Raw genomic sequence first — 14,472 nt, 5'->3', positions numbered from 1 at the left:
TTGCACAAAGGAGTTGCTGCTGAATGCCGCTGTTTCTGCACAATGACAATAAAGCGACTCTGATTCAGTGAAAACGGACACCGGTCTGTGGACCGATGCGTCAGAGACAGCTGAGGGGATGAGACAGAGCTTCTGATTCCATGACGTTGATTGACATCAGTCAAAGCAGGAAACAGTATCACTTTCACACGAAAGCAGCATCCGTCACAATTTAAACAATTAGACAGCCACAGAGCTTCAATTTCACTTTTCTCATGTTTGGCATCTGGATTCTGCTCTGTGACTCTAAGCCAGAAGCACCTTCTATCACGGAATACCTCGGGTTACATGCCAAAGGTTAAGCAAAGACGCAAACACAAAAGCCCGAGTGCTGAGTGTGCACCTGAGAGCCAGAAGTTGTGTTTTTGATGTTGTTGTTGTTGGAGGAAGAGGGGGATGAGGAGGCCTCCTTCATCATGGAGCTAAATTCCTTGGATAACTCATCTGCTGTAGCCAGCGAGGCGTTCAGGTCATCGTTCATGCTCTGGACTGGAACCACATAAGCAGGAGAATGAATGATCGCTTAGCTATCATGACTCCATGTTGTGAAAAAACGAGTGGAGGGATCGTGGAAACTCACACAGGAAGTTGGTGCTGAAACTTCCCTGGGAGCTCATGGTTGGGCCGGCAGCTCGAATCCACTCCTACGAAAGAAAACAGCCACCGTTAGCAGGAAAATGTGCCTCTTTCACAAGAAAAAACTAACATCCAACACAAACTTAGACAGAAAAAAAGTGCTTCTAACTTCAAATTAAAGTGCTCCACCACACCTCCTATAAATGGCAGCTCTCTTCTGTGTCACCTCCTTCAGGCACTTAACATGATCATAACTGAAATACCGGTCATGTCTAAACAGGCCACATTTACTTCATCATCTGCAGAGTGACAACTGAAGGGAAAAAAAGCAGGCAGCTGATTGCAATGGACAGTTTCACCTCCTGACTAATGTGTGAATCAGAGGCAGCAGATCAGGCAGACAGACAGGCAGGCAGACAGGTAGGCAGGCAGGCAGGCAGACAGGCAGGCAGGCAGGCAAGCAGGCAGGCAGACAGGTAGGCAGGCAGGCAGGCAGGCAGGCAGGCAGGCAGGCAGGCAGGCAGGCAGACAGGCACGCAGGCAACAGCCTAAACCCATGTCTGTATGCGAGAACTAGAACTGGAAGTTCTCACAGAAACTTCAACTTTTATAACTTAATGTCGCCTTTCAACCAAGTCAGGGCGACGTCACCCATGAAAGAACGTTTACTTCTGGCTCCAAGCAGGTGAAGTCAATTCAGTCGCCAGTTTTTCGCCGCCACGCTGGAGCCAAACGTCGTCAGTAAGCAGAGATTGATCCGAGTCAGTATTCCCATGACAACCACTTTCACCAATCAATTCAGTTCTATTCTTTTGATATAGCCCAATATTACAACAACAGTCGCTTTTTATCAGGAGTGAGCGTGTTGGAAGGCCACACCCCTACCATTTAAAAGCAGTCAACACAAAATCTGTCAAAAGCTTTTGGATGTGGGGGCCAGTAGGCTCCACCTACTTTTATTGAGGCTTCTGATTGGACAGTTCATAACGTGAATAACTGAACTACAGAAAAAATATCATGAAAAAAATTAGGATTATCAAGAAGATGTGAGAAAAAAAGGTGTTGGAGCAAGAAATAGTCTTCTGACCCATAGAATGAGTGAGTAACAGCAGATCCTTTCTATAAAACTCTATGGGATTTTGCCTTCTTGGCGCCACTTCCTGTTTGGAACGCCAGGGGGGAGGAGTCACTCAGTCCAGTTCTCATATACAGTCCAGACGTGAAAGTTTGGCTAATATTTAACCTGATAAATCCAGTTCCAGACTCAATCTAGTTCATATTTAGTCAATGGTCAAAACTGTAACCAAACTTAAACCAGAATTTAAAAAAAAACAACAACACGTCTATTTTTCTGATTTACTTCTTCCTCATTCATGACTGTAGAAAAAGTGAGCTGTTCATTTTTCTATATCAAAACTGAAAATAATATCTAGGTTTGAAGAATAATGTTCACAATGTTTACTTTGTCTTCTGTAAAAAGGTTTTGGCTTAGATTGAAAAAACATTTCTGTATCTCCGCCCACATGAAGGTCAATGATGTTCTCTATGACTAACGTCCTCCACTAAGAGAACATCCTTCTCACATTAAAAAGAATCTGCATGGTCAGGGAAAAATGTAAACACCTTATAGTGTTTTTCTAGAAATGACAATTTGCATTTTGACAAGTCAAGAGACTACAGAAGAAAAACTGTGAAACGGCGTAGAGAATTCAGCTTTTAACTGAGGAATGTGAATTCTTTGGCTAAATGCTGAGCAGGAGAGAATTTAGGTTAGAAAAAGACTACAAATAAAAGTAAATACTAACATTATTAGCATACATCAGCTAAAAGACAAACGTTCATTTTTTTTGAAATCCTTTCATAATAAAAGCATTTGAAGTTTCACAATTTTTAACTTGTAAAAATGTATTTACATTTACTAAAAACTCTGAAATATCTGCAGAGTTTGATCCCGGAAAGTGTAAAAATTAAGATCCAATGAAGTTAAAGGGTGGGGGGGGGGTATTTTAAGTGGATTCTAGTCATTTAAAAGCAAAAATTTTTGGAAAGACTGATAGCTGGCTCCATAGTCGAAGAATTTGAACAAAAACAAAGGTGAAACACTATTCAAAATCTCTTTGAACGGAATTTAGGGCATGTAGGTTGTGTCCAAATGGGTTATAATTTTTTTTTTTTTTTTTAAACGGCTCCATTAAAGACCAAAGTTAATATTTTTGTTTGGGTTTTGGCTTCAACTTTCTGTTTAAATAGTTGAAGTTTTTTTTTTTCCGTCTTCTTTCACTCTTTGTGTTCGGGAGCAGATTGAGAAACGTCACTTTCCAATAATCAGAGCGTAGTTTAAGGTCATGCTGCAGCTGTTGTTCCAAACAAAACACTCATTTTAAGGTGTACTATTTTGACGGGAGTATGCGATGTCTCCTTCAAGGCCGCCGTGGTCTGCAGCTGGATCTCTCGCGCTCTCCGTGAACTGTGACACGGACTCGCCAAGCCTCAGTCTGGCCCCTTTGCAGGGTCGCATTCCTCGCTGCTCCTCCCGGCGAGGCCTTCTCCACAAAAACAGCCTCAGACTTATCTCTGTCAAGAGCCGCTGGCCCACGGAGGTCAGCCGTGACCCAAACGTCCTGCAGGCCTCTGCTCCATCTCTTCCTTCTGCTTAGACTGCAGACGCTTCCTGCAGACGTCAACGCCGCTGTCTCTGCTTATCAGAAAGACGAGGCTTCAGGAAGCCGTTTCTCCTCCACAACGCAAGTCAGATTTGAAATGATGAAAACAAGAGCGGGAGTTACAAAACAAAATCCATTCTTTACCAAAAGACTAGCTATAACCTGCAGGAGGGCCAGCGTGCTGCACCTGAATGCACTTGTTTCCTGGCTGCTTTTGCAGCGCAGATGCTGGAGTGAGAGCCAGCAAGCAGGTCGGCAGGCCAAGAAAATCCCACGGCAACTCCTTAGTCACCAACTGTCTGCAGAAATTCTTGGCTGCACAGAAACTTCATTGTGTTGAGGCCCGCTGAAGGATTCAAGGGGGTTGTCCGGGGCTACTTCAAAGACCACAGTTTGAAAGCCAAACTTGTTTTTCTATGAGCCCCTCCTGCAGAATCTCCATCCGTACTCGCTCAGAGCTCAAACTACAAGTGTCCAAACTTTTTGCAAAGACGGACAGATTTTGTGAGGTGAAAATGTGTGAAGGCCTGGATCCTTTGAACCCTTTTAATAACGTTAAATGCAATTGAACATTTTACTGCAACGGGATCCTTTTTCAAAGGTCAAAGTCAGCTTTATTGTCAAATATGCTGCATACACATGACATACAGCACAGATGCAATTACTTTCCTCTCGCCCCTAAGTGCCAGTAGCTTATAACAATTAGAATAAGAAGAATAACGGCAATCTTTTAGTGCAAAGAGCAATGAGATGGTTAAAGTGACAACAGTGCTAAGAACGGTAAATAGATGAGTCGGGGATGGCAGTCTATGCCGTTACATAGAACAGGAATAAATGTATATACATCTATATACATTTGACCAACATTACTGTGAATTTCATAGTTAAATATCAGAAATAAACTTTTCATTAGGGCTGAACAATATGAGCAAAACTCCCTATTTGCGATATTAATGATCAATATTGCAATGACGATATAAATTGTGATGCATGAACAAATAGCAAAAAAACTTAAAACACCGTTTCCATTTTTTCTATGGGTTTTAGAGAAACTCGAAATTGCTAGAGAATTTGCACACAAGTAATGTAAATTTGGCAAGCTGTTTTACGTACGTGTACATATTAAACTGCAACGTTATTGACGCACAGGTAGGGAAGAGGCGGAGTGACTTTTTAGCCAATCAGAATGCAGAACACAATGCACGATGCAAATCCGCGAAGTAGCGAAACCGTGAAAAGTAAACTGCGTTATAGCGAGGGATCACTGTACTTTAAGCTGCCATAAAATTGTTTTAGCACATTTAAGGGAACCATATATTATAATTTTCTCAATTTTTTTGCCATATGTGTATTGCAAGGCTTGAGACTGCGATAACAATAAATTTTTTCATCAATATTAAAGCTGGCTTCATGTGAAATGTTACACAGGCCAGACTTTGGACATGCCTGGCTTAAACTAAAGCTAAAGCTAAAGGGCAATTAAAGGGTAATTAAGGAATAACCAACATTTAAAAGTCTAATATAAGTAGTAAAAGTAGTAAAGCCACTTGATGGAAGCTAAAATTCACAGTGTTGGTAAAGTTGTTTAGTTAAATTGTTGTAACCGACACATTTTGTTGTTTGATGTGTCCTTCCATCGAGGTTTGTTTTATTTTGTGCTAGTGGTGCTGTAGGAAAGTCCAAAAGAAGAAGTCAGTAAAATGTGATACGGTAAGATCCTCAATTAATCAAGAAAAGGAGTTAAAAGAAGAAACTAGCGAACAACCACCAAAGTCTGTTTATTTTATGTGGTACTTTTCTGACCCAGTATTTGTCTTTTATTTTGACAAGATTTCTGGGCTCGGTATGTGTTTGTCACGTTGTATGTGTCGAACTTTTCACCCGTGTGAGGAAACAGTTTGTGTCTGGATGCGCTTCATGGGAAGAATCGTAGATGGTAAATTAGCAAAGTCATGATTGCCCGTAGGTAGGGGAGGGAGAGAGAGAGAGACACAGACAGACAGAGATAGATCTTTATTTGCGGGCTGTCTGTGGGCGAAAAATAGGCAAACCTATGCAGAGTAAGCAAAGTTTAGCAAAGTCAGACCGCTCGGTGAGGCTGTAGAGCAAAAATGTTCGTGAACAAACATTTCTATGGGCTGCAGGCGAAAGGTCGTAGTGAACACTTCTACAGCACATTAGGGTGAAGTAAGTGAGACGCGGGCGTTTCGCACTGCGCTAGTAACCTATTAGTGCTGTTTGCGTGATAAGTGCATGATCCCAGCTAGAGCCTGACTGTTAGAATTGAGGAAATTTGACAATCGGAATGTAGTTCGTGTGGACACCTTATGGACACACCTCGTGTGTGCAGCATTCGGGCGGTCAGTAAGGCGTCAGCACTCACACCTGTGGCGTAAGGACACCGTATGACAGCATCACCCATAAATCAAAAGTGCGTGTGACTTCCACTGTCCTGATGATGATACATTTACCTCATGCATGAGAATGGTACGTTCCATTTTCGTGACATCCCTTGAGGTGGCCGTACGAGCCTCAAGAGAACTGCAAGACGCACCTGTGCTCCTTTTAGGATGCTGCCCCATGTAGGGGGTTGACCCGCATGGGTGCATGTGACTAAGGCTTACTTACATTTAGAAGTCTTTGGTGGAAAAAACAAAAAAATGGCTAAAACTACCAAATAAATACAACAAAAAACTCTCGAAAGGTCAAAAATAATCCAGTCAGACAGAACACTGAATTCTAGTCTAGCTTAACATGTCTTTAGGATTTAATTCACACAAAACTCTTAAATGTTTTATATAGAAACTCATTATAAATACAGAAGTAGTCTAAAATATCTCTGAAAATTAAACCTTAGTTACATAAAAATCACTTTGAACCTTTTAAAGCCAAATTTAAGTGAAGGTTTACCGAGAGTTTATATGATCTAACAAAAAAATGTGCTAAAGTTTTTAGCTTTCGTGGTTCTGAAGGGGTTCTCCCTCTTTCTTCATATGAACGTAAAACAGCTTCAAGTTTCATAAAAGACAAAAGAAAGGAGAAAAACCAAAGCGAGCAGGAAGCGGGAATCGGTTGATGGAGCCAAACACTGAAACTTTGAAATAGCTGAAGGTTTGTTTTTGGGATGGATCTTTAAAGTGTAAATCCTCCTCTGTCGTCTCCAGACAGACGGACAGGTTTGGCTTCACATTTCTGCTCCGTTGACTACAGCCGTTTGCAAACGTCTCAACAAACTCCTCGTTTCCTTCCTTCCTTTTTCTTCCTTGGTTTGGTGGAAGCAGAGGAAAGTTTGAAGGCTTTAAAAACACAATTGTTATCCTTTTGGAGAACAGCTGGGTGTGGTAGCTCGTCCCTTCTGCTATTCATGTCTTACAATCAACACCCCGTAATCACACATGTGAGTAAGTCTAAGTCCATTCAGGTGTTCAGTCATTTCCTCAGTTTCACTGGTCCCTCCCTTATTTCCTTCCTCCAGAGTTTTCAGGCTGTTTTCAGCTGAAACTCGACTAAGCAGGAACAACGCAGATGAGCCTTCTTTTCCATTTAGCAATGAAACTAAATGGGTCTTTATATGAGGAATGTACTGGTTAATCTAAAAGTGAGCCAAAGTCAGACACTGAAGTCAGCATAACTGTTGACAGACACACCTGCACGTCAGGTGATCGGGATCACCTGGATATCTGACATCACGTCGGATAAGAGTAACTCCAGGAGTCAGGGTTGTGCGACCGTTACGCAATCACCAGGAATGTGTTTCAGATCCTGATGCTCCTTAACTTCATGATCTGCTGCTAACTCGACGGTCAAAAGTTCATCTCGCCCAAAGTTTGACAGAAAATGAGACGCGAGTTTCATCAAAGTTTCAGCCTCCTCACTGACCATCATGTCCATATGACTTCACCCCCGCCTCGCTGACATCCTCCTCAAACTCCACCCAGACTTCTATTTCTGACTTCTCTTCCTAGGGCTGGTTAGTCATTGATGCTGTCACCAAACGTACTCTTAGCCGCAACTGTCATTACGCAACACGCGGTCCAGACAGAAGGAAAGCCTGTATGTGAGTTCAGCAGCTCCAGATCCATGAAAAGTGCAGATGTTTGTCCAATCTTTGGACTTTTTTCATTAGAAAAGGATCAAAATGAACAGGATTTAAAGTCCCGCCCACTCAGATGAAAATTGTGGGTTTTTTTTAACATGTTTTTGTGGCATTTTTCTCATGATGGGAGGATATTTATGAAGAAAATTAAGCTTAAAAATTACATTTCTGAGTATTTCTTTATTCAAATTGTTGTGAATCAGGAGCAGATGGTAAAATGCCGTTTCAAAAGGATCGTATTTGTGACAGAAAATATGTTGGGCGGGGCCACGAGCTTCCTGCTCCGCTCCATTCTGATGCCTCCATCTGCAGACGAATAGATCCATGAACGCCTTTGTGTTCCTCGTCTGAGCTGGAGTCTGGATCTAAACTGAACGCCTAAGTTAACTCCGATAATGTTAAGGCCGTGTCACACAGCCACTACGTACATTATAAGCATTTTCCACGTATGTATGACAGATCTTTTGCAATAAATGCGTGATTCTTACGAGTTTCTTGCGTTCGTCATGCGTCGATGTGCACAGATGTCTGTCGAAGGGTTTCGGCCGACGGGTCTCTACGTGAATTTGGTTTTGAGCTGTTCAAACGTTTTGGTCGGTTTAGAACTACGTAGTTCACACGTATTTTATACGCAATTATAACGTAACTCCTATGCAACTGTGCCTGATTTTTGCAAGACGCATGTTCACATTTGTGTCTTTCTACGACCGTTCCACATATGTGTAACTGATTTTTCATGCGTGTACCACCGATGTATAACTTTTATATTGCATATGCGGCACACATCTCACATTCCATTTACATAATTGAGGCATAAATCACTTATGAATTGCATGTAAATAGCGCATAATCACGCATGGTTCATGTTCGACGTTGGTTTACGTGTTCTTTGCGTGGTTTATTCTTACTTCTGTGGTTCCTTCGTGATACATCTGTGAAAATTTCACGTAAAAACCACAACTTTTTCTCAATTTGTCCGCGTTTGTTCATGTATGACCAATTTTAATCCGTGTGATGTGCACAAAATGTAGTAGCTGTGTGACAGGGCCTTTAGGATGAGGGGCTGTAAGCAGGCAGGGGAGCTCTTGGGGGTGCTCTCATGTTAGAGGTGATGGGGAGGGGGGGCAGGGCTGCTTCATGCCAGTGGTCCCAACTACAACTCAGAGGTGAATTTCTGATGAACTACTGCTGCTCTGCAGAAACTATGTCCTAAGAACAGCATAATCTGAATTAAAAAAGACCACTGGGAACACTTTGAAAAATGATCCAAAGATGATCGCCGTGTGTCTTTAAAGCCGACTTAAATGTGATGCATGCTGCAGATCTCTGGGCTGTTCAACAGAGGGTACGGTTGCCATGGTGACCCCCCGCTTCAGATGTCTTCCGGTTCTCTTCCTGCAGTTTCCATGTCCCATTTTGGCCTAATATCCCGCTCGTCTTTAGTTGGGTACATTTTCTAAAGGGGAAAGACCTGCAGGCTGGTTCATTCAACAGCTGGAGTTTGACTAATGATTATAATAATAATAATAATAATATTAATGACGATACAGTTACTTTAAGGTCACTCAAGGACACTGTACAGATTAAAAAGAGACCAAACAACAAAGGCCAGAGAGTACACAAGATCACAGGAATGACGTCACAATGAAAGTGGATGAAAAACGGTTAGTGAGTAGGCCTGTTTCAAGTTTCTCTAAACTTTTGTTTCTTCTGGAATGCAGGTTCTATTGAACCTTTTTTCAACATGGCTGTTTTTCCCCCCACGATAGAACGTTGCTGACCTGCAGAGAGAACAGCGCTGTGTGTTCATCCCCAGAGATAAGTATTGCTGAAAGTGTTTTGTTATGGTCCCTGGCACACAGAGATTTCTCCAGAATCTAACGTTCTGCCCTGTCGATGAAAGAGATCTCATGTGAAGAAACATTTTCAAAGTATTCCTCATTATCTTTACGCGCTTATATCACGGACTCGCGGGTAACTCTAATTTATTCAGCCGCGAAAATTAAATTTGAGTCTTTGTGATTTAAAAAATGTTTCAAAGTGGAAAAAAAAACAAAAACTTTTTTTTATTTTTAGGATGTTTATGGAGTCCGTTCATGACACAGTGCTTAAAATTAGAAAGGGGTTTTGAAGTTGTACTGTTTATTATAAATAGGGAATCAATACAAAAAGTTGCAAAATGTTCACATATTTTAATAAGAAAACAAAATAACTACCCATAATATTAATATATATAATTTGTTCAGGAGTTTTCTGATTCTATAAGAACGATAAACACGAGACTCAATCAAAATGCAAAAAAATTCATGTCTTGAATGAAAAATAAATAATATTAATAATAATAATAAAAATTGGAACAAGAAAGTTCCATATTTTTAGTGTATTTGTATCCAGATGCTGCCACTTTGCCCTATTAGTTCTTTTCTGGGCTTCACAGTGAAGTTAGTTCTGATCTCATGACCGTCAAATTCCGATGTAGACAAAGCCGTTTGGATCCTCGCACTGTAAAAAAAAAAAAAAACAAAAAAAAAGTGCTGCTTTTCGAAGCGCAACAGTCATGATTGAATGGGAAAAACTCTCCTTTAAAGAGCACATTTTTCCAGTTTGGTGGAGAAAAAAAACAGGTCTAAGTGTTTCAAACCAAACTCCCTGCAGGTCTGCAGAAAGGTCATGAGAGGGCCGCTTTCACAGCCACATGAGAAACTGTGTCACCGAGAAGCAGCTTCTATCAGAGAGCAACACTGAAAAAAATAAATAAAATAAAACTAAGTATGTGTGGAATCTATATGTTCTAAAAAAACTCATGCATGTAACTGATGCGTGTTTGATTTCATCTGAAAAACATGTTAAGGTTGGGCGTCATGCTAAAAATGCACCAACACTTAAGTTGAAAAAAATCAAGGCTTGTCATCAAAACTCCTAAATATTTTTGATTCTCTTTGAATTTATCAGAACTTTTCAAAAGGATTTAAGTTAACCAAATGAAGGACGGTCTTTGGGGAGTTTTATTTTCATATTTTATAGGATTTTGTGCCATTATGTTGGGCAAAGTCATCAAAATAAAGTTCAGCATTGAAAAAGAAAATATATGTATATTTTCAAGTGCAATGTTTGGCATAGATTAGATTTAAAAATACTTCTTGTACAAAAAAAGGAAAAGAGAAACTTAAAATTTTAAAGTATCCCCCATTAAATCAGAGTAAACTTCAAAAAGGAAGTTGTCTTGACTGTGTTTGTTGCTCAGGAAGCACAGGTTTAATTTCCATAAAGGAAACTGTGAAGTTTTGTTTGGACTCAATGTGCCAGTGATCTTCCAGAGTCTGGGCTGCACAGCAGCTTATGTCTGAGGAATCTGTCAACACAAACAATTTAACAAGCTACAAGCCCAACCTGATGTGAGGAGCGCTTCAAGCTGTTGTGTCAAACAGAACCATCTACAGAAGAGAGGGGAAAAAAAACAAGCGGCAGCTGTGCAGGTGTGTGCACGCACGCACGCTGACACGAGGCAGGTGAAGTCAAAGGCTGTCCAGGTGAGTCTTCAAGGCTGCATTTCACAATGCAGCTCAGCTGGTTTTGACTGAAAACCCCGGAGCTAAACAAGAAGAATCCTGCTCTGACAAGAAGGTTCGCCGGCATGGAAAGGACCTTCAGAACCGGGCCAGCTTCAGGGAAACGAGCATTTGGGTCCTGGTACAGGTGGGAATGAGGTGAGCTCCACTCATTTGACGAACAGGAAATAGCCAGAGAGCTGCTGAGGTTTAAGGATCTTTCCTGAGTTCCCATGAGTTTCCATGAAGCATGCCAGGCTCCGGGCTGGCAACATCTGACTTCCATTAAAAATAACAAGCTCCTCCTCGCGCGCAGAAAAAATAAAAACTAAGAAGAAAACTCCAACCTGATCCAAACAGACTCTTTCTTCAAAGTTTTCTAGAAACACGGCAATTCTGCAACGCAGTCAATCCCTGTGAAACACTTTTACTTGGCTTGTTTTTGCCCACAGACAGACAGAAAGTCGTGCGCGCGCGGAGGGAAAGTGAAGAAAGCGTCTTACCTCAGAAAGGCTTCCTGCTCTTTTGTTTCCAGCTCCTCCTGAGCTCCGCTCCAAGCCTCTGCCCTTCCTGAGTTCAGCCTGGGATTCTCTGCTGCGGCTGCGGCTGCGGCTGCAGACATTCAAGTCGAAGCTGCGCAGACTGCAGATATTTTGGCTCCAAGTCCAGCCCACTCATGCGCTCTGCCAGCCTGTAACCCGACCCAGGTGTTCCTGCCGCAGCTGGTCCAGGTGAGGCTCCGTGACTCACTTTAACGACTGGGACGTGTTTTTGTGTGTGTGTGTGTGTTTTACATATTCCATGTAAAACACTTAATCTATCACACCTTTTATTAGCCAGATAAACAAGATACATTTCCTCCACAAATAGGGCATTTCATTTGAGACTAAATAGAAATTATTTGTGCCTAGTTCTCCAAGAAATTTAAGAATTTGAAAGCAAACCGTTTTTTTTAACAGTAGCACCCTAATTGAATAATTTAACGTACTGGTGCAATTTTAAAAATAAATATTTAAACAGTTTTTAATTAAAGTAAAGTCAGTAAAATTTGAAATATGAACCGGTGTTTAATGGTGATTTAAAAAAAAAGAACTACATTCTTTTTTTTTTTAAATTCTTTGGTCACTATTTTTTTTGTCAAAACTTTATAATAAATGTATTAAAAATAAAGAATTTAAGTGAAGCGAATTTGTTCCCAGACCTGTCAATCTATATACGTCACAGCGTGACCTCTACGTGCCCCGCCCCCACTGAGATAAAGTGCTTCCGCTAAGATGGTCGTCGGTGCCTTTCCCATCGCCAAGCTCCTCTACCTCGGAGTGAGGCAGATGAGCAAGCCCGTGGCGAACCGGATAAAAGCCGGGGCCCGGAGGAGCGAGTTCTTTAAAAACTACATCTGTCTCCCACCAGCGCAACGTGAGTAACCGAGCTAACGGCCGGTAATGCCCCGGAATTTAGCTCTAGTCGCTTTCCTCAAATTCACCGATGTCCGGCTTTAACCAATCACAGTGATCGTGGCATACGTCCCCGTCCAATCAGTTTCCGCTAAGCTGAGGTTCGACCAATAGGATAGAGGCAGGCTAAAAAAAGGGGCGGGTCATGTCTGTCATTGAGGAAACATATCTGAGGACAGGACAGAACCTTAACCTCCTTTAACATGGCGCTTTAACGGCTATTTTTCTTAAATATGTCACATATATATTTTTTTTACATAAAACTTCCGATTTTGACTTCAAGATATCAATAAAACTGCCATCACTCCTTTTCTTTTTAGCACAAAAAGGAATGATAATCTGGATTCTAGCATGAAAAACAAAGAATGATGAGAAACGATGGTAAAACTCTGTAAGGGACTTTATTTAAAAAAAAGTATAAATGTAAATTATTAGTTGTCAACAAAATGTTGTCATTAATGGCAAATCCATCCTTTTTTAGTTTAGAGGTCTGCAACCTTCAACACCTCAAGAGCCATTTGGCTCGATTTCTGCAGCCCAGTAGGAGCCACAAAGTCTCACTTCATCCTTTAGAAAACGAAGACTTTGATTTTTTTTTTATATTATTCTTACTGTCACGATAAATATAAATGAAGTATTTTCTACATAAATAAATCATTAAAAAACAGAGAAAATACCCTTTTCCCACAAATGAATCGGTTTATAACTTTTGACAAAGTTTCTATCTTTCAAAATAAAAGACGACCTGCTTCACATAGAATCACCTCAATGCAGCAAATATGTCAGTAGGTAGTGTAATGTTAGCAGTGAATAGAAGAACATAAAATGTAGTTTATTTTACAGTTTGTGGTGCATCTCGGCCAGAAATTTGCAAAGCTAACTAATAAAATGACCATTGCTGTATTTTTCTAACCATTAAGCACACTTTTCTTGAATTTCTTGAATTTGGAAAGTAGAAAATCTGCTTCATAAACTGGCGTGCCTTAATTCTGGTTGACTTTCTGGGGGCGCACGGCACACAAAAATCTGTGTTTTTTTAGTTTGTTGGACAGTTTGTACTCTCCAACTGTTTGTGAATGAGTTTCATGAAGTTTCAGTTGGTTTACTTCACTATTTATCCACATTCTTTTTACTTTAGTTACTTTCTAAAGTTAAAATCTTTTTATTTTCCTTTAACCAGAGAGCCACAATAGGTCTGGGTAAAAGTGCCACGTGTGTTTGCGGAGCTGCAGGTTGCAGACCCGCCCCCCCGCCCAGTTTAAATCACCTGAAACATTTTGTCAAGACTCTGACTTCCTGTTCTTTAATATCCTGACAGTTTATCACTGGATCGAGATGAGAACGAAGATGCGGATCATGGGCTTTCGGGGCTCCACCGTCAAACCGCTGAATGAGGAGGCAGCCGCAGAGCTGGGCGCAGAGCTGCTGGGGGAGGCCATCATCTTCCTCATCGGTGGCGGTTGCATGGTGTTGGAGTACAGCAGGCAGGCTGCTAACTCTCGCCGCAAGGAGGAGGAGCTAAACGAGACCATGATCAGTCTACAGACTCAAATAGGGGAGTTAACACTAATAACAGAGACTTTAGATGCTCAGCTGAGGGAAGTTAACAGGCTGGTTCTCTCCCTTCCTGCCCCTGCTCCCACAAAAAAGTGATTAGAGTCGCCGCTTTACATACTGTTGATCTGTGTGTGTTGAAAGAATGAAACTGTAGGCTATTAGCTTGACTCACTGGGTTTCAGTGCACTTGTGGAGTTTTAACCAGTCATTTGCTCACTTTGAGCTAGTAGTTTTAAAAGCATCACTATGATATTCATAGGGATTCTATCTGGTTGACTTTGCATTCGACATTGGGTGTACAGCGCTGTGTAAAGGTAATATATTTTGTGACATTAGCATATTTCTTCATCTTTTTAATCCAGTGATGCAGTCGGAATGCTGTAAATATTCATTTGCAGTTAAAAGTTGGAAAAACCATAACTACGCATAACATTTCACAAAGTTATCTTTAAAAATGAACCTGTCTGTAAAGTTTCTTGTATTGTAATTTTCTTTTTCTGTCATGTAAAACAAAAACTGGATTTAAAAAAATGGAGTGA

At 41.0% G+C, this 14,472-nt stretch overlaps 2 protein-coding genes across 4 annotated transcripts in view; one reads left to right on the top strand and one right to left on the bottom strand.

Moving 5' to 3' along the window:
- Positions 1-11,566, bottom strand: part of ppp1r13l (protein phosphatase 1, regulatory subunit 13 like) — a 27,100-nt gene extending 15,534 nt beyond the window's left edge. Inside the window, exons 1-3 of one of the 2 annotated variants that reach the window (XM_004075476.5) lie at positions 11,426-11,566; positions 620-683; positions 383-528 (exon numbers count right to left, since the gene is read on the bottom strand). In XM_004075476.5, coding sequence (XP_004075524.1) covers positions 383-528; positions 620-656 — 183 coding nt within the window. In that variant the 5' untranslated portion in view covers positions 657-683; positions 11,426-11,566. Of the gene's footprint in view, positions 1-382; positions 529-619; positions 684-3,006; positions 3,323-11,425 lie in introns of those variants that run through there. The other variant, XM_011482206.4, reaches the window with a different exon arrangement.
- On the top strand, positions 11,512-14,472 carry opa3 (outer mitochondrial membrane lipid metabolism regulator OPA3). 2 transcript variants are annotated; one of them, XM_020708026.3, is made up of 3 exons: positions 11,512-11,653; positions 12,147-12,338; positions 13,695-14,472. In XM_020708026.3, exons 2-3 carry the CDS (start codon positions 12,197-12,199, stop codon positions 14,027-14,029), a joined length of 477 nt encoding a protein of 158 aa, XP_020563685.1. In that variant the 5' UTR covers positions 11,512-11,653; positions 12,147-12,196; the 3' UTR covers positions 14,030-14,472. The 2 variants fall into 2 exon arrangements, with proteins under 2 accessions (XP_020563685.1, XP_004075264.1); XM_004075216.5 differs by having other exon boundaries at positions 11,515-11,653; positions 12,122-12,338.

This window comes from Oryzias latipes, chromosome 13 (assembly GCF_053564925.1).
Source record: "Oryzias latipes strain Hd-rR chromosome 13, Olatipes_Hd-rR_3.1".
Taxonomy (NCBI): Eukaryota; Metazoa; Chordata; class Actinopteri; order Beloniformes; family Adrianichthyidae; genus Oryzias; species Oryzias latipes.
The sequence above is the reverse complement of the archived record's forward strand: the minus strand, read 5'-3'. Positions and strand labels throughout refer to the sequence as shown.